Source organism: Pectinophora gossypiella, chromosome Z (genome assembly GCF_024362695.1).
Source record: "Pectinophora gossypiella chromosome Z, ilPecGoss1.1, whole genome shotgun sequence".
Classification (NCBI taxonomy): Eukaryota; Metazoa; Arthropoda; class Insecta; order Lepidoptera; family Gelechiidae; genus Pectinophora; species Pectinophora gossypiella.
In genome coordinates, this window is record NC_065433.1 from 27404021 (window position 1) to 27431186 (window position 27166).

At 39.6% G+C, this 27166-nt stretch overlaps 1 protein-coding gene across 1 annotated transcript in view; it reads right to left on the reverse strand.

The window, feature by feature from the left end:
- The window catches only part of LOC126380310 (protein masquerade), a 70789-nt gene that overhangs the window by 3488 nt on the left and 40135 nt on the right, over positions 1-27166 (reverse strand). Inside the window, exons 2-10 of the mRNA XM_050029639.1 lie at positions 20256-20405; positions 13476-13595; positions 11914-12107; positions 11270-11470; positions 10696-10823; positions 10322-10449; positions 9202-9384; positions 5946-6020; positions 4602-4773 (exon numbers count right to left, since the gene is read on the reverse strand). Of these exons, the coding sequence (XP_049885596.1) occupies positions 4602-4773; positions 5946-6020; positions 9202-9384; positions 10322-10449; positions 10696-10823; positions 11270-11470; positions 11914-12107; positions 13476-13595; positions 20256-20405 (1351 nt within the window). The remainder of the gene's footprint in view (positions 1-4601; positions 4774-5945; positions 6021-9201; positions 9385-10321; positions 10450-10695; positions 10824-11269; positions 11471-11913; positions 12108-13475; positions 13596-20255; positions 20406-27166) is intronic.

The following is a 27166-nucleotide window of genomic DNA, read 5'->3' on the forward strand; positions in this document are numbered from 1 at the left end:
TTTATAGCACTCACACTCATACATGCTTAGGGAAACTTCATCATCATCATCATCAGCCCATTAACGTCCCCACTGCTGGGGCACGGGCCTTCCCTACGGATGAATAGGGAAATCGGGCCTTAAACCATCACGCGGGCCCAGTGCGGATTGATGGTTATTAACGACTGCTAATGCAGCCGGGACCAACGGCTTAACGTGCCTTCCGAAGCACGGAGGAGCTCGAGATGAAAACTTTTTTTTTTGTGGTCACCCATCCTATGACCGGCCTTTGCGAAAGTTGCTGTACTTCAACAATCGCAGACCGAGCGCGTTAACCGCTGCGCCACCGAGCTCCTCAAACTTAAAAAGAGAAAATTAAGTCTCTAAAAAATCTGACCCGGACGGGACCTGAACCCACACTTCTTAACGACGTTAAATATTTTCCCGGAAAAATAGACTAGACGCTTTGCGTTCCTGCTATATTCTTTTCGTTCCGTTATACAATGTAAACTGACTTAAATACAACCACACCAATGCACACATATGCGCGCACACACACACACACACACACATACATATCAACAAAATTTTAGTTTATATTCTATTACTTTATTCTTTTTTTTCTTTTATTGGGTACTTGGGCGATAGGCTATTGGCCTGTCACCAAGTGGTCCGTCCGTAAATTGAGGAGCAGTTGTTATATTAGATTATAAGCATCTTAGTGAGAATGTTAAGGATGTAGGCTTCATATTCTAAATATTACAACGCAAATAATTGTATCTAGCTTTTAAGTCTATATCTGTTTGTTCTCCAAATAAATAAATAAATAAGTGACAACTCATCGGTGTTTTTTGTATACCTATACGGTTACCTACACAATTATTATTTTCTCGTGAGGGTTGCGAGATCAATGACCGCCCTCACCAAACCTGGTGTCAGGTTGAGCCTTGTTTTTTGACGTGGCTTATTGTAAATTTGCCGCAGATGGCATTAACCACTTGGCCAGACAAATGGGGAGCGCTGAAGGCTCTCACCCGGTACAACTTTTAAGACAACAGGCCTGAGGGTGCCCAGTTGGGCGATCAGGTTGAGCCGCCAAAGGCCTCTGACATGGTTAACCACTTGCAACTTAAGTACTTAAGTAAATAATAACCAGGACCGACTGCTTAACGTGCTCTCCGAATCCCTCATCTTACTTTCGGACAATCGAGCGATCAGCCTGCAATGTCCTAATCGAACTGGGGATCATAAAGTGTTTTATTACGATATTTCCCGACCGGTATTCGAACCGAGACCCCCGGATCGCGAGCTCAACGCTCAACCACTGGACCACGGAGGCCGTTACCTACACATTAACATTATTATATTACATTAAGTGGGTATACACGTTCGTTTTGGTATTAATATTTTTAACGAATATTTCCATATATTTCTTTTCTTTACACGTCCACAGGTATCTTAAGATGCTTACATTATAATAATATTATCTCGATATAGGTAAATACAGGTCATAGAATGACGCCTGCGCTCACGCAGTTTTCACGCCCACTCACGCCCACTGGCGCCCACTACAGTCCCCTAGCGTCCACCAGCCGGGCCCAGCCACTACACCATTTCTCAATAATGCCCGTTGATCCTTGTTTCCCGGAATTAATACATTTCGCAGAATTATTACATATTCAGGGTGTTAGAGACACCGTAACGAATACTGAGGGGGATGATTCAGACTATGATTCTGAGTTGATATCCAGTGGAATTTCCTGTCGGAAAATTCATGAAAACTTTAGTGTTTTTTAAATCATTTTTAGTTCCATACTTTTGCGACGGAAAATTCCACTTGATATATCAACTCAGAATCATGGTCTGAATCATCCCTCAAAGTTTTCGTTACGATGTCACTAACACCCTGTAAACCACATTTGGGTACCTCGTACCTACTTTCTTACAAAGATAAATTATAAAATAATGAAATTTTAAAAATAATAATGAAATAATTGTGTATCTATAAATTAGAATAAGTTTTTATTAATAAATAAAATAGACTTATTTGAAAAAAATGAAATAATGTAATCAATAAATTACAAGAAATGTTTAATTTTGTATTTCGTTTCCTTTAACAAAACCTCGATATTTTTTTTAATTAATTTTATTCCGGGTCCTTTTGTAGATATTTTCTTCTGTTTTAGTGCAATAAATATTTTATTTTATTTATTTATCAATGGTCTAGAACTATCTTTACAAGGCTATCCCAATAAAATAGTAAACAAATCGCCCCTGACTCGAGCACTCCACACACTTAATGAGATCGCAGAAAGGACTGATATTTTATTATGTAGCCTGGCCGAATTCCGAAAGGTCACCTTATAATATAACATGCTATGTACTATATAATTAATTGCTCTTACTTTAAGATTTGTATAATTATGTATATTTCTAGTGAACTATTGCATTGGGATAGTCTTGTAAAGATAGTTTTAGAACATTGATAAATAAATAAATATAGGAATTTGTATTTTGTATTTAAAATATATGTACGGACTAGCAACAAATTAATTATAATAACACTTAAATCTCGTCGAATGAAGCTCCGCTCATTAATTGTGATCGAAATTCATGTTCAGGTAAATTGATTGAGCACCAATTATCGTTAATACCTTCCACGCGTCTCCACTTTTGTTTTATTGTATGTAAAATGTAAAAAATTTTATAAGCCTATTTTCAATTTAATCCGATAAAAGAAGCTCTTATCAGTCATGCTTCCATCAGGAAATAACGGAGCAGAATCTCAAAGTAATATCTTTGCCCATAGACGTATTTCACAAACACTGAAAAGTGTTCAAGAAAGACAAAACAAGTTTCATGGCTGCACTATCTACCGTGTCGACGTGAAAGCTCCCCTCGGACACTCCGTACAGAAATCTCACTATTACCGTGTGCCATCTAACGCGTAAGTGCGAGCGAGATAGACAGTTCCCGCCCTCATCCTTAATCCTTAGCGGCTTACAGTCATTTAAGACGAAAGTAAGGGGGTAAGGTTGGCGCCCAACACGAATTGGTGCGGGGTGGAGTGGAGAGAGACCGTTCTATGTTTATTCTTTATTCTATGGTGAAAACTGAAGAACATTTTATTCTAAGTTTCATCGTTTCAAGTAAAGTTGGCTACATTAAGTATCCCCACGTAACGTGTAATTTCACTATGGCGTTCTCGTGAAACACCGCAAGTTGGCAAGACTATGTCGCCGTGACTTTTCATGTTCAAGGCGCCGTGTGGAAGGAGTCTTACCCCATCTTGTGAAGCTCTTTGTAAAGCTTAATTCTGCAGAATTGTTTCTATAGTAACCTATAAGGCTTTTATAAAGTATACGTAATTGAAAGCGCGTAAGGACCCTCGCCGTTGCATCCCGGATATTACGAGTAATTTAGCGTGGAGACTTCGCTGTATTGATGTAAAGGACCCACAGCCAGGGCTTCAGCTTCAAATAGACTAGTATTCAATTACTAGAATAGCAAAGAAATACAAATACTTACATTAAAAAAAGTATAACCTCAAATATATTTGACCTCAAGGTCAAAATCGGTATTCTTATACGGCGCCTAAACCTCGACTTTAATTTCGTGTTATTTTGTTCGACTCCAGTGAGTAAAGTCACAAGTCGAGGACGGAAATGTCAACTTAAAATACCGAAATGCACAGCTGAAGCCGAGTCGAGCGGTGGAGTCGAGTTTAGAAACAGTTGAGTTAACATCTTAGAATACGGATGTTAGGCCAGGCGCGCACTACGAGTTTTTTTGCCGCGCGGCAGAAAAGAGCAGCGGCGCATAATGTCGCACTGTAATACTGTACCAAACAGTTTTAAATTAAAACACATACTAACGGGTTCTTACCGCGATTAAAGTAGGGATATGAGACTCCCGATATTTCGACACTGTTGCAAGTGCCATCATCACGGGATGACTGGTGAGATTGGAAAGGAGTAGGTGGATCCATAATTTTCTACAGGCAGACATATCTGTATACCCTCTTTCTTTGCCGCTTGTTTATGTATTTGAAACCGTAAAGTTTTAAATTGTATTGCGCGCACTTGACTGCAGAGCCACAGTTCTGCTCCGCACCACCCAAATCCCCTGGTAGTTGCGGCTTCCGAGTACATTCCGCTTAGGGACGGTACTGAAAAGTATCGGCGTCCGAAGGACGTAATATACGATCCCGACGACCCGATTACTCTAGCCATAGAGGCAGCCAATCAGCTCGCGACACCAAACACTTCAGGTCCCCGATACCGACCCCGCCGGCGTGGTCGACGATTTCCCTCATTCAGCGCTTATCGCTATCGACCCACTAGGGTCGAATAATTCTTTCAAATATTTTTCCTCTCAGACGACGCCCTGAGCCGAGGTTCGCGCCCAACTGGGCACACTCAGGCCTGTTGTCTTAAACGTTGTACCGGGTGAGAGCCTTCAGCGCCCCCATTTGTCCGGCCAAGTAGTTAATGCCATCTGCGGCAAATCTACAATAAGTCACGTCAAAAAAAAAAAAGCAGAGCCACATTGCAACATTATGCCGCTGCTCTTTTCTGCCGCGCGGCGAAAAACTCGTAGTGCGCGCCTGGCCTTAGACTTACTTGGTGACGCAATGAGCAGCGGTGAGCACCCACTGTGTACCGATCAGCGCGGCTCCGCACAGGTACTGGTTTAAGGAGTTGATGAGGGCCACCTGCCAACACCACTCGCCTCGCTCGCCATCCTCGCCGCCCATCACGCGCCCAGCACGCCTGGCCGCACGCGAGGATGTGCCTGGTCAAACAAAAGACACATGTATCTTTGAAATAATTGATGAAACAGAAGTAGAAGGTAGCTCACATAATTATCTAAATATAAAATATAACTTATTAAAACAGCAATAAAAATAACATTTCACCAAATTACAAATAATATCTAATCAAATTACAATACACCCGTATAATACCCTAAATAGTCACTTTATATTATAATTACAAATTAAATATTAATACAATTATAAATTAACAATTCAGGACCTAACATGACCTTATCTAAATAGATTTTATTAGAATTAAAAAAAACATTAGGGTTGGCAAGTATTTCACTTTTCTTAATATTTAAGATTCAGTTTTTTTGGTGCTGTATTCAATATTTATAAGACCCACCTAGCTCAGTCAATTTATATATCCCAATTGGGGTAGTCGGAGGCCGGAGGTGCATCCATCGCAGAACGAACTAAGTACCCACACCTCACCGAGCTTTCTGTTAGACCAACGTGATAGGCGGTGAACCGTATCGCCGTTGTTAATTACTTATTTATAAATACAAAATGTTGAGCAGAATCAGAATCAGAATCATTTATTCAACGTAATTATCATGGATAAACTTGTTGAAGGTCAATGTAACATTTTTGAATTTACGTCATTTCGCAAGGTGTTATGGCTGAGGAGAAGAAATGACAAGAAACTGCAACAGCAACACATCTTTTAAATCAATGAGGGTACATTACAAGTTATTTAATAACTAGAGGAACACATTTAATACCAGACATTTTTATCATTTAGGTAATCATTAATCTTATAATAGGCTTTTTTACATAAAGTAAGCTTCACGTGAGCTTTAAATTTGTTCTCTGACAAATTTAAAATATTATCTGGTATTTTATTGTAAAAACGTATACATAACCCCAAAAAAGATGAATTTAATTTACTTAATCTAGAATTTTGAACAACAATTTTATTTTTATTCCTTGTATTGTAAGTATGCCTTTCACAGTTTCTCGGAAGGAGAGATACATTTTTACGCACATACATAATGTTTTCATAAATATATTGACTTGCGACCGTCAGTATATTTATTTCTTTAAACAGCTCCCTTAAAGAGTCCCGACAACGCAGATTATAAATAGCGCGAACTGCCCTTTTTTGAATAATGAAAATAGTTTCTACATCAGCGGCTCAGCATACCTTTGACTCCACACACGTATTTGTTATACTTCTCTGGAACCCTCAGCGTGGACCCGTAGTTAGGCTCGTAAGGGGCTGCAAACAAAACAAAACATTATTTTTTTAATTCAGCAAGTAACATAACAGGCATTTTAACCGACTTCAAAAAAGAAGCAGGTTTACAATCTTCTTCTATCGTGTGAGGTGGATTACTAACCTCACCAACCCAGGTGTCAGGGTTATTACTGAGCCGCCAAAGGCCCCTGACATGGCTCATGTAACAATTACACACTTCTTCTTCTTCTTCTGTCGTGTGGGTTGTGAGATGGAGTACCAACCCCATCAACCCTGGTGTCAGGGTTACTATTGAGCCACCAAAGGCCCCTGACATGGCTCATGTAACGACTACTTACTTACATGAGTAAGTAGTAACCGGGACCAACGGCTTAACGTGCCTTCCGAAGCACGGATCATCTTACTTTCGGACAATCAGGTGATCAGCCTGTAATGTCCTAACCAAACTAGGGATCACAAAGTGATTTTTGTGATATGTCCCCACCGGGATTTGAACCCGGGACGTCCGATCGTGAGCCCAAGGCTCAACCACTGGATCACAGAAGTCGTTGGGTTAACAATTTAACCGGATTTAAGTAAAATTGTTGCGATTGCAAAATCTTGTGGACTTCTAAACACGTGTGACAAATTTCATAGACGTATGTTTATATGTTAAACTACAAATCGTTTTTCAATTTAGGTAATCATTAATCTTATAATGAGGTTTTTTTCTTTCTTTGCTTTTAAAAATTACAAAAATAAGTTAAGTAGATGCAATACCTATGCAATTCTCTTTACTATTTCTCTTTTCCATCGTTTTGCTGTAAGTACAGTCTATAAACAGGATTAAAAGCCCCCGAAGGTCCTAGACGTATGTTTATTTTGTCTGTAAATGATTTAATCTTGTCTGTTACCTAGGTAGGATGTCTAGTTATTTTATTTGAAAATACTCTGTAAGCTAATTGGTTAATTAGCCTTGGGCGAAACTTCGTCGAGTAAATAAATACTCTTTGTTATACAGAGAAAAACAAGTCAGAAAACAATGTTGAGAAACAGCCGCCTGTTGTAAATTCTCGATATTAATTAACTAGAATTCTACTTGGAAATTCCGTTACATATTATTTGCTTCCAAGCCTGTTGAGATGTCCTTTTTTGCCAGTAGTTCCTAGTAAGATAAAAATAACTGAGTCTTAACCAAACTAGGGATCACAAAGAGGTAAAAAAAAATCAAAAATATTTATTTTTCAACATTGGCTTATAGTCAGCGCTTTTTGAACGTCAAAAATTAAATTACATATTATGTAACTAGCTGTAAACTACTACCACATCGGAATCTGTAACGCTGAGGGAAAGACGTGGCCAGAAAACCTCCCAGCACAGGGCCCTAGTCCTACTATTTCATGTTTTAGTGATGTGTCCTCACCGGAATTCGAATCCGTGACCTCCGGATCGTGAGCCCAACGCTCAACCACTGGACGACGACATATACGAATAGGAAATTGCATTGTAATTATGTAACCGCCTGCGGTTGATGGAGAAGCGTCGTGCCCGATATTGGGGCTTTTGTTGTTTATGTCATGCATTAAATTGGAGCCCGCCCGTAGCGGGCACTTGCGTGATGGTTCAATCAACAATTTGAGCAACGTTGAAAGCGGTCATAACATAACATAAGCAGTCTACACGTCCCTTTGGGCCTTTCCCCCCCTCAATCAACCGGAGGGAGTACGGAGCATACTCCACCACGCTGCTCCACTGCTGGTTGGTAGAGATGTTTGGGCTAGTAACCCAGGACGAAGAAGCACGGAATCATTTTACACGGACAATCAAGTGATTCAGCCTGCAATGTCCTTACCAAACAAAGGACAGTCTCACAAAGTGATTTCGACAATGTCCCCATCGGGAATCGAACCCGGACCTCCAGATCGTGAGCCCAACGCTCTAACCACTAGACTACAGAGGCTGTTAAAAGTGTTTGTGTTGGTAAAGCGGTTAGTCTTTGCATTACCTTAGGTATACTATCCCCGTGGCTAGGGGAGGATTGAAAAGGGGCTCACGAGACAATCACGAGAAATAATTTAAGTACCCTACTTTCTATAGAAGTTTCAAAACTCGCCCTTAATTACTGCATCCCCCTATTAGTGCAAATTACACATTTATTTACTTAATAAAACATTTATGATTTGTTACATGTAACTCGTGGGAGTCGTAGTAGCCCAGTTAAAAGAACGCTTGACTCTCTGTGAGAGGTCTTAGGCTCGCGTCCCAGACCCGGTAAAGGTAACAATGAGTTTCCGTCCGTAGTATATAACTTTGTACATATAATTCTATCTTGTTCTTAGCGGGCACCGTCTTACGTTATGCGTGCGAGCGAGAGAAACAATCCGATAGTGCTCCTTTACTCCTTAACAGCTACGACTTAAATAGAGTAAAGTGGCCCCCACCGGGAAGAGGAGGGGGTGAGGTAAATCAAGCTCGCTCCAAGCTCGTGTTGGTGCGGGGCGGGGAGTGTTCGTTCTATACGTAGTAGGATAGTTTATTACAATAAGGATAGTTTATTCCGGTTGATGACAAACTTTTTATACTTACTTAAATGTTGAAGTTTCGCCGTGGAATAGATTTATTGGTACTCTTTGGCACCCTGTACTAATCTACATACATACATACATACATAAACTCACGCCCGTAATCCCTAATGGGGTGGGCAGAGCCACAAGTAATCAAAGACAACTTGCAGCATTTGCATACGAAGTCCAAAGATGGATATGATGAACCTTATGGTGATAAGGGATCAGCCTATCGCCCATAACATTAGTCCATCATGTTAGAGGACACAATCCCTCTGTCGGTTTTTACGACATGCCCGGGAAGAGAAGCAGCTGTGTTCTATGTTTTTTATATGCTCCCAGAACAGCATAGTATGTACTAATCTACTTACAAAATTAAGTCAAAAAAGACTGCCTTTCTGCCCTGCTGTCTGCAGGTCTGCTCTCCACCATGTTGAAGCGATTTTTTTTTCTGTAGCCTAAATGACGCACTGTTGGGCAAAGGCCTTCCCTTCTCTTTCCGACAATTTCTGTCTCGGGCATCGTTCATCGTTTTTTAGATACCTTAATAAATACCCCTAAAAATAGGCGTGAGTTTATGTATGTATGTAAATAAATAAAAATACAAACATTTTTCTTTCATGAAAGAAAAAAATCAGTATACCATTCCTGATACTTACGCATAGGCGTGGTGTGGGTGGCGACGGTGGTGTAGTGGGTGTACTGAGTGGCGGCGCTAGTGGCCAGCGGGTAGGAGTCATTCTTCTCCTTGATGCCCAGCACCTCGTGAACCTTGGACTTCGGCGCGCAGCACTGCGTACCCGCCTTCTTGCACTTGAACACATCTGTCATCTCCGCGTTGCCTGTCGGCATGAATATGTTTGTACTTATTAATCCTACATGCAAACGGACTAAGCATATTTTTTTTCATAAAGTATGCTATATAATATAGAGTCCATTACTATTTAAACAATATTCCGTGCCTATGATTACTTACATAAAAACAATTCTTCAAATTCAAGGTAAGTATTTTTAACGAAACAGGCCAGTAAGTAGACAAGCCTTTAATGAAGACTTTGATGAGAAAAAGAACAAGCGAAAGTGGTGTGTCCGGAGAAAACTCTCTGCCTACCCTCATGGAAAATAGACGTAAATAGGAGTATAGAATAAACTCGTTCGGAAAGTGTTAAAAGTAGCTCTTTGTCATGAAATTCGATACAGATAAAGTCCTTTGCTTTGTTCGACCGATTCCATAAATTGTTTTGCTTACATAATATTCACACACATACTTCTCGGTGTCCCTTAATTGGCATAACCTCATTTTCATTAACATAAAATCGCATAACAGACTTGGCATAAATGTGCATAATATTAATTGACCCTAATATAATATAATAAAATAGCACAATAAAAGCAATAAATCATCAAAGTTCTTTTTAGTTAAGTTAGCTTCGTAACCGCATCGATCAGTTCTGCTCGTGCCCAAGCAGAATACACAGGGCACGAGCCGAGCGAGCGAAGCAAGCGTGCCGCGGCAGCGGGTGCCGGCTGGCGAGTGTCCAAACCCGAATAAAAAATAATGAGTATGAACAAACTTTTTGGTTAGATTAGCTTCTTAACCACATCGGTTAAGTTAGTATCAATTGTGATAAAACAACAGCGCACGACCGGAGCGAGCGAAGCGAGCGAGCCGCGGCAGCGGGCGCCGGCTGGCGTGTATCCAAACCCGAATAAAAAATAATGAGTATGAACACAGGGCTATGACGGATTCAGTAATTAAGTATCGCATGATATACTCACGGAAGCAAGTGAAGGAGAGCAGCGAGACGATGCAAGAACCGGGACAGTCTGGGCGCGGGTCCGCCGGCGGCGGTGGTAACGTGGTCGTCGTGGTCGTCGTGGGCCGCGTGCTCGTGCGCGGGGGCACTCTGTTAGCAAACAGTACTCGGTGAACACAACATTCAACAGTATTTTTATTTAGTAGTTATACATTGAATCGTCAATTTTAGGGAGCGCTGCAGTTTCTCACCCGGTGCAAAATTCAAGACAAAGTTCATTACCATTCCATGAATACGTTAATTTTTTTTTTCTTGGGTGTTTTGTTTTGAGATTAAAGGCATAATGATTATGCCAGCTAACTAAAGTGAATAATATCTCAATAATGTAGTACTAACCTGGTGTTATCACAACAGATGGAGCCACTGAGCTTGCAGTGCGTGTGCGCAAGCAGGACGGCCGGCCGCTCGCAGAAGGCTGCCATAATGTTCAGCAGGCAGTAGCCCGGGCAGCGCGGCAGCGGCGCCTACGCACACATAAAAACAACAATTCTAGAGAGCTTAGATAATTCATTCAACTGCAGAATACTTAATCTAAATCATGGATAGCTATATAGGTAACGATACCTTCAGCCCAACTTTGTGTCATGTAAGGACTACCTTACTTACTTTATGATATGATGAGCATATTGTCAACGTAATAAGAGTAATTAAATTGAAAATTCGATGTCTCGAATTGAACGCCCAGGGAATGATGAGATTGACCTCACAACCCACACAAGACTTGAAATTATTATTACTATTATTTTACCACGGGCGATTATATATTTTTCATTTTTTTATGAACATAACAAACGTGTTGGGCACAGGCCTCCGCTCAAACAGCCTGAGGGGGTATGGAGCATACCTACTCCATCACACCGTCTTCGATGTATTGTATGAAATTAATGAATCTGATCTAAAAAGAACCCACTGGAGTAGTAGGCCGGGGCGTGGTGCTGGGTCTTCTAGTAGTGGTCTCCACATTCTTGGGCTCGGTGAGGCAGCAAGTGGCATCTCCAGGACAGGAAGCATCCTCATCCACGTGGTCGCACAGCAGAGCGAATAGACCGCTGATGCAGTCTCCTCGGCATTTCCGACCTGGCTTCTGCTTGGATGGAGGGGTCGTCGTGAGCTGAAATGGATTGAGGGTTTGGTCAGGTAAGTGACATATTACGGTGTTACTGGTCGATGATGGAAACTATAGTACCTACAGATTATCTGTGTGTTATATTTGTAATTACGTTATTAGCATAACCCGCGTTTTGCCAGGTAAGTGCCCGAGCTCACAAATAGCGAAACCATCGAAAAATTCTGAAGAGATCACCTAACCTGTATCAGATTTTTTCGATCTTTTCGCTCTTTGCACACCTGTCTATCGAATCCTACCAACGGTTAAACAGTTTCAGCAACACTTACGGTTACAGAAGTTTGGATAAAGGTTATTAAAAAAAGAAATATTAATATAAAAGTCGCAGCAAGACGCAAATTGTACGCAAAACTGTCGCTTTGCAATAGCGCGCTGGGTATCTTTGATATTCGCTTACAGATTTCTTGCCTTCTTTATAAGATACTAACCGCAGTAGTAGGCCGCTTAGTGGAATGCTTCTTCTCATTAGGCACGACGAGGTCTGGAGGGGGCTTGTCTCCGTAGCCATCTTTAGAGACGCAGCACAGCCGACCCGGGACACAGAGGTCGTGCGAGGTCAGGTATGCCTCGCAGTATTGCGTGAGACGTGCCTCCACGCATACCCCCGGACATGCGATGTTGCCTGCAATACGGAAAGCGTGTTATTGATACCCAGGCGTGAATACCCAAGGTACCTATTTTATTCTTTAAACAAATTCCGCGCTGCGCTCTTGGATAAAACCCTATTGTCTTCAGCGTAAGGGTGTCTAAAATGGCCACATTTCAAATGTCAAATAACAATTTTGTTTTTAGATGCATTGTATCAATGTTGCCTTTTAAACGCCCCAGATGTCATTCGCACGGGTATGCGCTTAGCTTATAAAATAATCTTCTCATTCGCAGTGTAAATATTTTATGATAATGATGGTTGGTAAATAACAATTAATAAATCAATGTCATTAATTACTAATAATAACATAACTAGCTAAAAATAGCGACTTTCTTAGTGATGAATGATTGATTGATAATCAATAAATAAACATTATCATTGGATTTACAGGCTTTGGTGATTCGCAGCAGCTTATCAATATTCGCAATAGTTGCATTACTTCGCAAGCTTACACATAATCAAATAAAGCATAATACACTTAAACGTGGGCAAGTACCTACAGGAACTACACTACACAAAACTACTCAACAGTTTTAACATTTTACTTAAAACTGAATACTTAAACGTCTATGACGTTACTGTGTGCTATTGCATACAAATTCCGTAATTTAGTTTTTTGACGTTTAGTAAAAAGTAACTGATTTGACTAGTTGGAAACTAGAATGTTCTTGCCGCGGTCAAGTAATGATAATTAATTAGAAAAACAGATGTGGTTATGATGTTAAACTTTCGCCGAAATTTCAGCGTCGTCTAGTTAGGTAAGTATACCTACGAGAACAAAAGCTTCGCCTTTTCCATCAAATCGTAATCCTTCAGTAAGTAGCTACTTACTTAAATACTTAATTCTAAAATATCTAAATAAGTATTTTCAATAAATTAAAGAAGGTTCTACTACAACAATCACTTAAGAGGATAACAATTTTCTTCAACTGGTACTCAAACTAAGCCAATAAACCAATTAATAAGTACCTTTTATAATTATTTAGTTGTTTAAAGGCTCTTGGAAATTTTTAAAAGTATCATGGAAAATATGCTACCCATGCTCTTCTTTTAAATCTGGCGGGCACGGTAGTGCCCCCGCCAAGTCGAGCAAAAACAACGGCACGCCGTAATTAAAAAAAAAACACCTTAAGGCTCGTGTTTTCCTGCGTTACTGGGTGAGAGTCCGAAGCGCTCCGCATAGTTAAGGCCCATCAAACTACTATAAGTACCACAAAAAAGGAAAAGGCGAAGCGTTTCGTGCGAATTGGTATTCCACAATAACAGTCTTATAAAAAAAACAGTACTCAGTGCAGGCTTCTCAGGGGTGTGTTCAGTACTCGGAGTATACCTAATAATTACCACTGTCTTTATATTTGTCGTGGTGTGGCGTACGCGTCGTTGCTTCCTCCTCATCGTCCGCCTCCGTAGTCGTATAGCGCGTGGTGAACGGCCGCCTCGTTGTCACCAATGTGTCGTTACCTAATAAAAAATAAATAATTTAAAAAATATATTATAACACTAGCTGTGACTTCGGTCGCGTGAAACCCTACTATTAAAAATCTTCAAAAACTTTGCCACCCCTTTTTAGCCCCTTTTGGTTGAATTTCACTGTACGTCATAAAAATCCCCCCCGAAATGACGTACAAAACGAGAAGAAAAAGAAAAGAAACTCTTAAGTTGTGGAAAAATGGAAAATTTATAAAAAAATATGAAAACTTTTCACGTGTACAAAAACGAGTTTTAAATTGTGAAACAACATCTAAAAAATCTGAATGGCCAACTCACGGTATTGATTTTCACTGCTTGTTACACACAGCGCCGGGAATGCGGGCAAAGCGGCACAGACGCGATAATTTGTATGAAACCGCGAAAAATAATCCCTGCGTCCCGACATGCTTTTCCCGCTTTCTCGGTTTTGTCGGCATCAAGCCTAAATATTTATACAAGCTTGAAAAGGAAACCTTAAAAACAACTCTTAGCGGGCTAATCATAAATTCATGCCCCTTGCGTGATCAGGTACACCCCACGCCAGAATAAAATTTCTTAAACTTTTTATTTCCATCAGTAATTTTGTTCTTCATACTTTTAGTAAAGGCCAAAGAAGCCTTTCAAGCTTGTTTGTTGTGCAACACCTTTGTTTAAGCACTTTATTTGCTTTTTACATTATGTTATATTACATACATACATGATGCGAACATTTCATTTTACATATTTCTAAAAACTCCATTAAGTTTGTTTCTTCTCTCTCTCTCTCTATTTAAGAGCTGCGCTCTTGTCGGTGAAGTAACCGCCATTCCTCTCTTCTTCCCGCCAAAACCTTCACCTCCCGATACGACACGACCTGCACCTTCTCTTTTGTTTCATAAATGTTATCCTAGGTCTACCCCTTCCTCTCTTCCCTTCAATTTTTCCTTCTATAATGTTTGTTATAAATGAATCGTGTCGTATCAGGTGGCCAATCATATTTCCTCTCCGGTTCTCTATAGTCTTCAATATGGTTCTCTTTTCTTCAACTCTTTCCAGCACTTTTTCATTTGACACCATTTCAGTCCAGCTTATACCCTCCATCCTTCGCCAACACCACATCTCAAACGCTTCCAATCTCTCTCTGTCTGTCTGTGTCATAGTCCACGTTTCACTTCCATAGAGTGCAATGCTCCAAATATATGATTTAATAAACCGTTTCCTTATCGTACCGTTTCGTTCGTTTCTTCTCTAGCCGAACGTTATTTTTAAGTTATTGTATTTTTAATAAGCGTGTAAGTATTTAAAATTGTTTTTATTTCTAGATAACGTGTAAAAATATCGATTTAATTATTTGTTCTATACTATTGATTGTAATTTAAATTCATGACATTAAAGTACTTATTAAACCGACTGTCAATTTCTTGGCTCAGAATTCCTCTATAAAAGAGCGGCGCAGGCAGCGCTCGTATTAGATCGAATCTCGGACGTCGAGTAGACAACATTGACCGATCGCGCTCGTGGCAAATAAGGACACGTGTCTATTATTTCCAATGTACTCTTCTGCGCCAGTAGAGGGGACGCAACCCGTACCAAACCCTCCAGAACCTATATCAGTCAATGACAATAATGATGATCAACAAATACCAACGATACATCATTCACCTGTTCTTCAGCATGAAGAGCATTCTAGAAGACTTAGAGAGGAGAGCCAGGCACAGGTGAGACCTACTCAAGATGCAGCAGAATTACATTTCCTCCGACATCAAGTACAACTCTTGGAAGACCTTGTATTTCGACAAAATGGTGCCCCGCGAACCCACACGCATCTTAATGAAATCTACCTTGCAGACTTCGATCCAGATAATCACCAACTAACCGTAGAAGAATGGTGCAAGCAAGTGGATTCACTAATGGATCTTCGAGGATGCTCTGATCACATGGCAATAATGAAGGCATTATCATGCTTAAAAGGTCGCGCTAAGATTTGGGCCGACTCCAGAGCCCACATGTTCCCGAGCTGGGAGAACTTGAAAGAGGAACTATTATGTGTATTTGGACCCGAAATCAGACACATTTACTTCGTAACCAAATTTCGAGAGTATACTTCGGATGACGCTAAAAATTATGCTGAATTTGTCACAGAAGCATGGAGACTTTTTTCAAGAATTTCACCAAATGCATCTGAAGACCTGAAGATCGAAGCGGTTATATCAGGAATACGTCCCAAATTATATCAGGCGCAACTTCTCAGAACTATGCCAAAATCTCTAGCAGAACTAATATCAACTCTGAGCATCTACCGAAAGAATCCCAGAACGTCAGAATCAGACACTAAAACTAAACGTCAACGTGTTGTAACACCTGAAAACGAGCAGTTAACCATTGATACCCAATCGCAGTGAACAAATTTGGAAGGAATAGCTACAAATCTGAAAAACACCAATCTGCTACATAATATGCAAGAGACTTTAGGCTGCTGGTTACGTAATTACCATACCTGCATACTTTACAGCCAAGTAAGAGTTTATCACCTCACCGACGAAGAGTCTACAGTCTACAGAGGACCTGCCCTAGCTGCATAGATCAAGATCGGTAATAAAACTTTGTCATATCTTATAGATTGTCTTTGAGTGTTCGATCATTAACAGAAAATTATCCTGCTCTTTATATTGTAGACGTGAAATGAATATTTTACAATTAACGAAAAGTTAGCCGGAGCTGATTATTTGTAATAAAGTGCAAAAAATGTGATAACCGTTAATAAGGTGACAATTGGAGCGATGTTATACTTGGAATAGATTCGTTACTTATTCTTATCGGTAGTAACAAATTCTCTGAAAACGGTATATCACTCAAAAGAAACCCTACTATCCATAACATACGTAAAGATTCTTTGCCTACAACTATTATTACAGCACTTTACTGATACGACTGAATTAAATCAAATTCTCACTCGTTATTTTCTGGCACATGCGGCGTAACAAATCTCAATATAAAATTTACAACAGGTAAGTATTACCTTGAATATTCGCTTCAAAGATCTACCTCATGTCGTTGAATGTTAAGGCTATCGACTCGCTCCCGTAGAGAGAAAAATGTCTACATTATGAATAACTTAAGACAAATAGTTAGCGATAATTGCTTACCAAATGCCAGTCCCATCATCAGCAAGTGCAGTTTTTGGTAGCGAATTTTCACATTATGTTTTCGTGAAAAATTAGGTTCTTATATATGCAAAATGATAGTTCTAGCTACGAGGAACTGCAAGAGATATTAGAGTTTACAATGAAGTGAAACCACCAAAACTGAAAAACGTCCACCGAAATTTAAATTTGGCCATCAAAATTGAAAACTGGCCACCAAAATTGAAAGGAAATTAATAAATGACCATTTAAAAACAACATTTACGTTTTAAACAACAGCCTGTCAATGTCATTCAGATGTGGCTTTCTTCAAACTAGGGGCCCAGTCATCAGCCGACAATTTTTAATCCACAAACACCAATCTAGTCGTCAGTCTACAGACATCAGTTAACAGTACCGACTGAATGTTTTTATGTGTTGTGACTGTGGACTGATGACTGTATACTGTGGACTGATGACCAATGCCTGATTGTGTCAAGTTATGACAAAGTTAGGGAATAAGGAGAATTATAATAGCAAAAATAAAAAGATTGGGGATGATAAAATATTATAACTTTCCATCAAAAGAGTTTATTTTAATGTTTAAGTTGTAAGTAATTTTATTTTAAGTTATACCTGTCATTTTCTTATCCGCCGAAATGGAAAAAGACAGATGATTGACAAATGTTGATTGAAATTTTAAAATGAATGAAAATTTTAAATAGCCCAAGCGAATAAAATAGGCATCTCCGTGATATGCAACCTGTTTGATGTTTGCTAACAATTAAATTCTGCTGGGTTATATGCCTACGTAAACTTTTAAAAGTGTTGTTCTGTTTATCCATTTAACATTGGTGTGTGTTCCATAAATTTTATGCCTGTCGATTACCGATACGTTTTTTTTTGCCCGTTAAGAAAATGACAGGTAACTAAATATACTTACTTAAAATAAAATTAGGTGTGTGCAAGAATTAGCTCCAATATATTTACGACTGTGAATATGAAAAAAAAGGATTTTATCTGAATAAAATCCTTTTTTTCGTAAATATACTAGGATTTAGGAATTTTATGTAGCGAATATTCAGATATTCGCTACATAAAATTCCTAAATCCTAGTTAAATAGAAATTGTGTATTCAAACCAATTACTGAAATTGTATTTAAGAACGTCTAGGGCACTGTGCCGAGGTTTTTCTTGCAGCTTCTTTTCCTCGGCTATACAGTTTGAGAAGCTGCAGTAGTTTTAGATAGATAAGACGTTCTACAAAAAAATATATTTTATATAAAAATGTTTTTTTAAGTACAGAAACTATGGTAATAGTTTTATTAGCATAACGTTTTGTAATTTGTTTTACTAAAATATACATAAAAACTTACGAATATTAATTTCACACTGGGCTTAATATTGACTATGGATTTCCCTTTGCTTCGATCCCGAATTCCTGACATACCCACTCCCCTTGCTCCCTCTACATTCATCAATTGTTTCATACACCGATTCAGAGTAGACCTTACTGAACCTTTTTAAGGACATCCCCAATTTCGTCGTACGTCCTTCTGATTCTTCCTTTGCCAGCCCTACCAACTACCTTCTACTTAATTATATACTGCTTTCGTAATCATTTTATCCTTCACTTCTTAATCATTTTGTGTATCCAAAGCAACTTTAACATTCTTTTCAATCTTAGTCACTATATCATCTTTTACACCACACCTCTCTTATCACACTGCTTCTCATCCCTTAACATTGCAGATGCTACCCAGTGACCTCATTCCTACGGTATAAATCCCACTTTCATGCTGCTACTGCTACACCCAACACTCACTATCATCTCTCTATATCGTAATTCTACATACAGACACAGTATGTTCTCTTTCCATCGCCTAAACATTCGTTTTAATAACATTGCCTTCTTTTGTAATTTTCCTACCATTAGAGTTACCACGTACGATCTTCGCCGCAGATGACGCGACCAACCATCAGAAACTCCCCCATTCTTAGCTCATACAGATTGTTTCAATTCATTCAAACAACTATCCACGAATAATTTAAATAGCCACGCATCACTGCCTGAAACCAATAAATATGTCAGACCAGGATGACAGGGCGCCATTAATCTTGATACATGAACAGGAACCTCTATAGAAAGCCATCAGCGTCGGTATCAAGTTGCCGACCAACCCATACTCGGATAGACACTCAACACTCTGTCAAAGGCCTTCTGTAAATCTGTAAAAGCGCAGAATACTAATTATCCATCATTTCACATTTTGAATTTTGTACTTGAGTACTTTCAAAGATACCATTTAGATTTCTTTAAATGAAAATGTATCATATACTACAAGACGTTACTGAATTGTTAATATAGGTATAGAACAGTACTAAAATAATTGAATGATTTTTCATATTAATTATTTACTTAGTGGGTAACGTTAAATCAATAAGCCTATAGTAACATTATTATACATCAATGCTGTAAGTCAATAATAGCATTCAATATTAATCTAATTTGGAGCCTTATATTTTGTGAAATTTACAAAACTATCCACTTCTAGACTTATTCGTGTTTGTTCGCTCGATTTGCGTTTTTAAAGGTGAATTTAACCAAACGAGCGAATGTTCATTCTTCAAATTCTTAATGTGACCACTTTCAAACATATTGTATAGAAGTGGTTAAGTAAATTGATAACTTTGACTGGCATCATGAAAAGGATGGTAGCGCGTGCCGTTGTTTTTGCTCGAGTTGGCGGGGGCACCGCCGTGCCGCATAATTATTTCAGAGCTCAATAAATACGCAGCGTAAACATAAATGATGGCAAATACAATATTCGAAGAGTGGTAGTATTAAAAAGGAAATTGAATCGGAAGCTTTTGTGCTGTTGAAATAAAGGCAACAACCTTCTTAGTTCTTACAACATTGTGAAGATGAAAAAATACATGAAAGATCATATTGTACGTGACTAGTCTCTAAGTTCCAGACACTCTGTTGACTTTAAAGAGAAGCTTTTTATTTTATATTTTTGCTTTTTACCACAAGTACTTAATTGCTTTTGAACTACAGAGTAAAATATGGAACGCTACTCTACTACAGTTGGACGAGAAACAGCCAAACCCGAAAAACTGAGTTGTGTTTTTTACTAGTTTCATAATAATTATATATTTATTATCGTCGTGTTAGTGACACCGGCACCGTATGATTCGGCTCATGATTCTGAGTTAATATCAAGTAGAACTGGCTCTCGCCGGACCCGTCATAGGTATCTCCACTCTAGCAATAGCTGGACAAGCCTAACACGGAAATATTTCGCCGGACACGACCGCAAAAGCCAAGCATGTCTGCCTAAAACCGTACATCTGGCAACCCTATTCTGTGGTAAGACTACTAGGAAATGGAGTTAACGGATAATCAAACGATTCCACCTGCAAAGTCCTTACTAAATAAAAGATAGTTTCACAAAGTGATAATGACGATGCCCCTATCGGAAATTGAAGCCAGACCTCCAGATCGTATAAGGGTATCAGCGTGTAAAAAGGGAATAAATCTTCATACCGAGGGGTTCGTCGACACAGCACTTCATGCTAGGGTTGGGGCACTCGACCTCGTCGAGCACGTTGGAGCAGATGAGCGAGGCCAGCGCGTGCATGCACACCCCCGGGCAGTTCTTGGCGTCCACCTGCGTGTCCAGGGTATCCAGGAGACCTGCGGAAAGGGAATTACATTTTAATTTATTTGCTTAATAATTTGCAGTCGGCTCGACCATTATAGACGGCGATACCTATCACGTAGGTCTAACAGAAAACTCGGTGAGGTGTGGGTACTTAGTTCATCTTCCGATTGTCGTCGTGTTAGTGAGACCGTACCGAATACTGAGGTCCCGATTCAGCTTATGATTCTGAGTTAATATCAAGAAGAACTGGCTCTCGCAATGGGCGTCGTACGGCTGATGATGAAGATGATGATGCAAAGTGCGAGGTTACCGAGTGAGAGCCCTCAGCGCTCCCCATTTGTCCGGCCAAGTGTTTAATGCCATCTTAGGCAAACTTTGCGGGACAAAGCTGCGCTGAGAGCTGTCACCAGGTACAAAATTTAAGACAGCAGGTCTGAAGATGCCCAGTGCCAACCTCGGCTCAGGGCGTCGTGTAACATAGCCATAAGCGCTGGATGAGGGAAACGTGGGCCAGTGTCGGGGTAAGTAACACGTCCACAGAACACAATGTCGGTATTTCTGTAAAGTTAATCTGAGAAATGATGCTGACACCTCCTAATTTTATTGGCGAAAAAAAAGAAATGGATGTTTGACAGTTGTTAATTTTAAATGAATGAAAAACCTGGACGTTTCCATTGGGCACCATGGTGGTATGCCATCTATTTGACGTGTGCTGTCAACCTAATTCCATCGGGTGAAACCCCAACCAAAAATTAACGTGTGTTCCGTTACGTCCCTTTCATTATCGAAGTGTAAGAAAGTAACTGGTACCTATAACTTAAAATAAATTTAGGTGTCTGGAGGAGGTTAAAAACTGATGTCCGACAAGATTGTACTTCGACAATATGATAATCCGACAATTCTTTAGTACGACATAATTATGACATGGTGTTAACTTCGATACTATACCCTACTCCGACAAAACGTTTTTTCGGGAATCAACGTCTCAACTATATTTTCCCAACTTATTAAAATGCTGTCGCGCAATACCTACTCGTTTACTTTAATGAGCTCCAGAGTGCTGTACCCGGGAACACCTGCGCTTTGCAGAAAAATACTGTATTCGTTTTCTAACATTTCCTAAGCCTCTTATAGCGTAGACTGAATAGCTGTAACGGCTGGCCGGGGCGGTGACAAAATGTTTTCTATACTTAACGGAAGTCCTCTTGTAAGCTTCTTTCAGCTACTTACTTCCATTGTTGTCTGACAGACCCCCCCCCCCCCATTAATAACTGGAATCGTGTTTCACCCCAGCCTCCTGTTGCTTTTGAAAAGCAAACTAAGTACTTACTTAAAAGCTCTATTGTACAAAAGCTGGTATCAAATGTGGACGGAATTTACTCAGCGCTCCGTGGGTGCCCTAAGCCGTGCGTGCGCCTGAATGCATCTCACTCGCCTACCTGCACGTGACAGTATCACCACAGTTCATAGAAATGAGTATGTTCACTCCTAAAAGCAACTCCTTCTTTCGCGTAGTTTGTGTCGCAGTAAAAACTGAAAGGCGCCAAACTTACGTAATTAAAGTTATTATTATTGCGTATGGCAAAAACAATATCCTGCTTGAATCATATATCTAGTTTAAGCTCCCTCAACCAAGTCTCTGCCGCATCCGTCACACGATGCAGATCGGCTACGCCACCTGAGAACCGGTGTAAAGCTATCATGTAACGATTACATGCCTACTTAAGTACTTAAATAATAGCCGGGACCGACTACCACTGCTTAACGTGCCTTCCGACGCACAGATGATCTTACTTTCACACAACCAGGTGCTTAGCCTGCAATGTCCTAACCAAACTAGGGAACACATTGTGATTTTTCTGACATGACAAGGATTCGAACCCGGGGCCTCCGGATCTCCCAACGCTCAAGAACTGAACCACCGGGGTCTAAAAAAAACATAAAATGCGTTTAGCTGCTGGTCATTCCCGGCATGTCGTCAAAACAGACTAAAAGATTAAGTACCATAGTTTTTCTCTCTACCATGATGAACTTTGTGATGGGCAAAGGGTCCATCTCCATACGGTGCATCATATAAGGAATTCGTGTTAAAACTTGCTGCAAAATCTGTTTAACTTTCTATAAGCGTGTCTTTGGTCTGTCTATTAAGTATATCACTCTTAATTGGCGGTGTCTATGAAATTCCTGGCCATTTTGAGATTGGGTCGTGCCAAAAAGATGCGTGCGCGCCGGGCGCGGCGCCGGCGCGTCCGTTACGCTGGCCGCATTCCGTGGCTAGCAGCGCGTCACCTACATACATACTCCATAGCCGCACTAATTCATTCACACATTACTTAGTAGCTTACTAATGTCAAGCTGGTATTACGTACCTACTTAAAATCATCGCAAATGAACATATCCTAATTGGTTCGAGTTCTGATAGTAACCGCAATATAAATCATTATTATTCATCATTATGTTCACTATAGAGACCTACTTGTAGCGATGATGATGATCTTCTATCGTGTGGGTTGTGAGGTCAATTACCATCCTTATCGACCCTGGTTCTATGCTGTTCTGGGAGCAAATAAAAAACATAGAACACGTTCAGCTGCTTGTCTTCCCGGGCATGTCGTAAAAACCGACAGAGGGATTGCGTCCTCTAACATAATGGACTGGTGTTATGGGCGATAGGCTGATCCCTTATCACCATAAGGTTCATCATATCCATCTTAGGACTTCGTATCAACAGTGGCTGCAAGTTGTCTTTGATTACTTGTGGCTCTGCCCACCCCATTTGGGATTACGGGCGTGAGTTTATGTATGTATGTATGTATGTATCAACCCTGGTGTCAGGGTTACTATTGACATGACCCATGTAACGACTACTTACATTTGTAAGTAGTAACCGGGACCAACGGCTTAACGTGCCTTCCGAAGCACGGATCGTCTTACTTTCGGACAATCAGGTGATAAGCATGTTCTGTCCTAACCAAACTAGGGGTCCAAACGTGATTTTTATGATATGTCCCCACCGGTATTCGAACTCGAGACCTGCGGATCGTGAGGCCAACGCTCAACCACTCGAACGCGGAGGCCGTTATGATGATGATGAGATCATGATGATATTAAAATATATAATATATATTATAATATGTCATGATGATATCTTGTATAACATCGTCCTTTTGTCTTCTTCCTTTTTTATCCACAGCTGGGAACAGAATGATAGATAATATTATTTTGATATTAGTGTACCTAATGGACCTCACGCACCTAACGGACATCAACTGGCAACTAATAATAGGTATGGTGTTCACTTATCCTCTAGGCGCATCGCTCACCCGATCAAGAGTTTTTTTGTGACTTATTGTAGATTTACCGCAGATGGCATTACCTACTTGTCCGGACAAATGGGGAGCGCTGAAGGCTCTCACCCGGTACAACATTTAAGACAACAGGCCTGAGGGTGCCCAGTAGGGCGCGAACCTCGACTCAGGGCGTCGTCTGAGAGGAAAATATTTGAAAGAATTAATCGACCCTAGTGGGTCGATAGCGATAAGCGCTGAATGAGGGAAACCTCGACCACGCCGGCGGAGTCGGTATCGGGGTCCTGAAGTGCCGATCAAGAGTCAAGCCTATGTCGAAGCATAGAGAATCACGGCGCGAGGCCACAGAGCCGGGAGGCAGCGGGCGAGGTTACCCACCAAAATCTTCCTGTCAATACCTAAGTATATAAGTTCTAGATACCATTTTAGACACAGCGAATGCTATCTAGGTACATGGATAGACGTCTATATACATAATTAACGCCGCGCGTAGGGCACACTTTATGAATAAAAAGAAAATGCAAGAAGTCTTCTATTATAATATGACCGCCATTACCATCAATTGCCTTCTGAAGTTCTGACCACCAGTGGCATACCGGACTGCTGTTTTTATTTTCTATTTAGCTGTACCTCCTGTCTAATACCCGGGCGTGCAGGACAGCTGTTAATACATACATTATTTTTCCTTTTTTTCGTATGCATAATACGTACATTTTCTTAGTCTGTCTCTTTCGCACTGAAATGCAGACTTTATCTTTCAGTCGCAATCAATGACTACTTACAATATTTTAAAACATTCCTTATAATTACCTAAATGATAAAAATGTCTGGTATTGAATGTGTTTCTCTAGTTATTAAATAACTTGTAATGTATCCTCATTGATGTAAAAGATGTGTTGCTGTTGCAGTTTCTTGTCATTTCTTCTCCTCAGCCATAACACCTTGCGAAATGACGTAAATTCAAAAATGTTACATTGACCTTCAACAAGTTTATCCATGATAATTACGTTGAATAAATGATTCTGATTAATCTGTTGTTACGTGCTCTGTGGCGTCATGGCCAATGCCTGGTAATTCTGTCCGAATAATTCAATTCAACAAGGGATCATATGTCCGGAAATATATTCGCATTCATCTTTGGGTTTGCAATGGAGGTTCAGGTGGATAGCTACCTAATTGGATTTAAATTGTAATGGATGAATTACATACCCACTCATTAATTCTAGATTTGGGGTGCCTGATAGGTTTACATACATACATACATAAAACAGCCTGTATACGTCCCACTGTTGGGCACAGGCCTCCCATCAATCAACCGGAGGGGGTATGGAGCATACTCCACCATGCTATAGGATAGGTTTACTTTAATATAACCCTCATAATATAATCTCAAAAACTTATTTTGTTAGTTTTGTAAACTATTCATCAGCTCTCTCAACGCTCAACCACTGGACCACGGAGGTCGTTATGCCTGTATCATAATACCTTTTTATCTCTTTTCTTGTTATATAATTGTGTTTTTTGTGCAGTAAATTATTAAATGAAATAAAAATGGGAAATCGCTATGCTCAGTTCTGTAGTAACAGTATTGATTGCCCGTTGATGCTGCGACGCTGATACCAGGAACTGCCCCCCAGTGGGTCCGGGGGCGCGTCTGCGCAACGTCCAACTCACAGGTACACCCTACTGTTGTGACGTCAGCAACGATAATGGTTTCTAGAAGTTAGTGAAAGTTGATTTTTCTTGTTAATACTTGTCTTAATTATAGTTTTAAACGTCTCTTATTTTAATCATCATCACCTTCAACGGAAAGGAAATTTGAATAAACCTAATGAATGTCAGTTTAAATTTATTGATTCATTCAATAAAATTATGATTTTTAAGTTTTTTTCTTTTCAAGGAATTAATTTATAAAGCCCGTCTAAAATATTAATTTTAGAAAAGTTAGAAGGAGTTTATTTCACTGTACTAGAGTCACTAAGTACAATAAAAAAATCATAAGGTTTGAAATCAGAAAAAAAATAAGAATTTATACTTTCAATTATTATGACGACAACGACTTATCTAACTGCCGTCTTCGTCCGCTAATCTCGTGGCCTAGCCAATACTGATGACGTCATATGAAGAATTCAGCACGTAATGTGACTGGATGGTATCCGAATTTTTATATTAACAATGAACAAAAAAATACTTTTCTGTTCTATGTTATTGATCATAATTCCTTTAGGTATATTTTACACTGAAAATTGCGGAATAATTTGGATCTTTCACCATAAGGCAGTAGTGTTTTTCCTCCGGGTGGTAAAAGGTTGTAATAACGCTGGATAGCTGGAAATATAACGGCCAATTGGATAAGAAAACTTTTTTATGTCTTTTCTAAAAAAAAGAATCAGCTATCTTACTGTTCAACCATTGGCTTACGACATAAATATTAATAACTCACACATAAATAAACGAATTAAAAAAGAATACCATACTGTAATATTCGAAACTTGAAATATAATTATCTATGTATGTTTGTATGACCCATTTAAATAATTATCTAACATAGGATACGTGTAGGGATAAGTGTAACTGACAGTTTTAATTAAAGGAATTTATTTTATGTTTAATGTAAATAATATAATTTAATGTAATATAAATAATATAATTTTATGTAATGTAAATAATATAATTTAATGTTATGTAAATAATATAATTTAATGTAATGTTCCGGATGCCTAAATAAGGATTACTTAACCTTTTTAAAAACGAAAAAGTCGATATTCCTTTGAATAAGTTTTGTCGCATAAAATTCAAATACTTACCATTGTAATGCAAGTTGACATCATCTCCAAACGATTATGAATTCTTTCAATAGCTACGTGTTACTCGGGTTAATAAATCTTGCAACCAACCTGCTCTGTCTAAACTACGTAGAGACAAGCGGTCCGGCGCATACGCGATACATTCCGGTCATTCATTAATTTCAAGAACCTGCGCGACAGCTTCCTTCGAACTCGAAGAGATGGCGCAAAAAAGACTATTCTTACTTGTTGTTAGGTTTTACACATAATACATTGTCTTGTCGCCGTAGCGGGAATCGAAGTTCGGGGACTCGCTGTCAAGGTCATAAAATACGTACTTTCATACTAAAAACCACTAAAGACTTTAATACTAAAGATTTAAAAAGTAAAACCTTATCTTATTATAATATCTAATATTTAGCTCGTGTTAATAAATAATCTGAATACTTAAATAAAAGCATCATGTCACTTAACGCTATGAATTTTATGTCATCCGAGGCAAAACACGTCATAAAAAACAAATGACGCTTCAATGTGGACTCTAAGCGTGACGTGTGGATCAGGTTTCTGTGGCATTCCTGTCGGAGGTGATCTAAGCTCGGAGTGCCGTTACGGCCCTCCCTCTGCCCCCGCGGCCGCAGCTCCCGACTCCGGAGGCCTCACACCACTGACATAGATATGCGCAGAGGCAAATGAAAG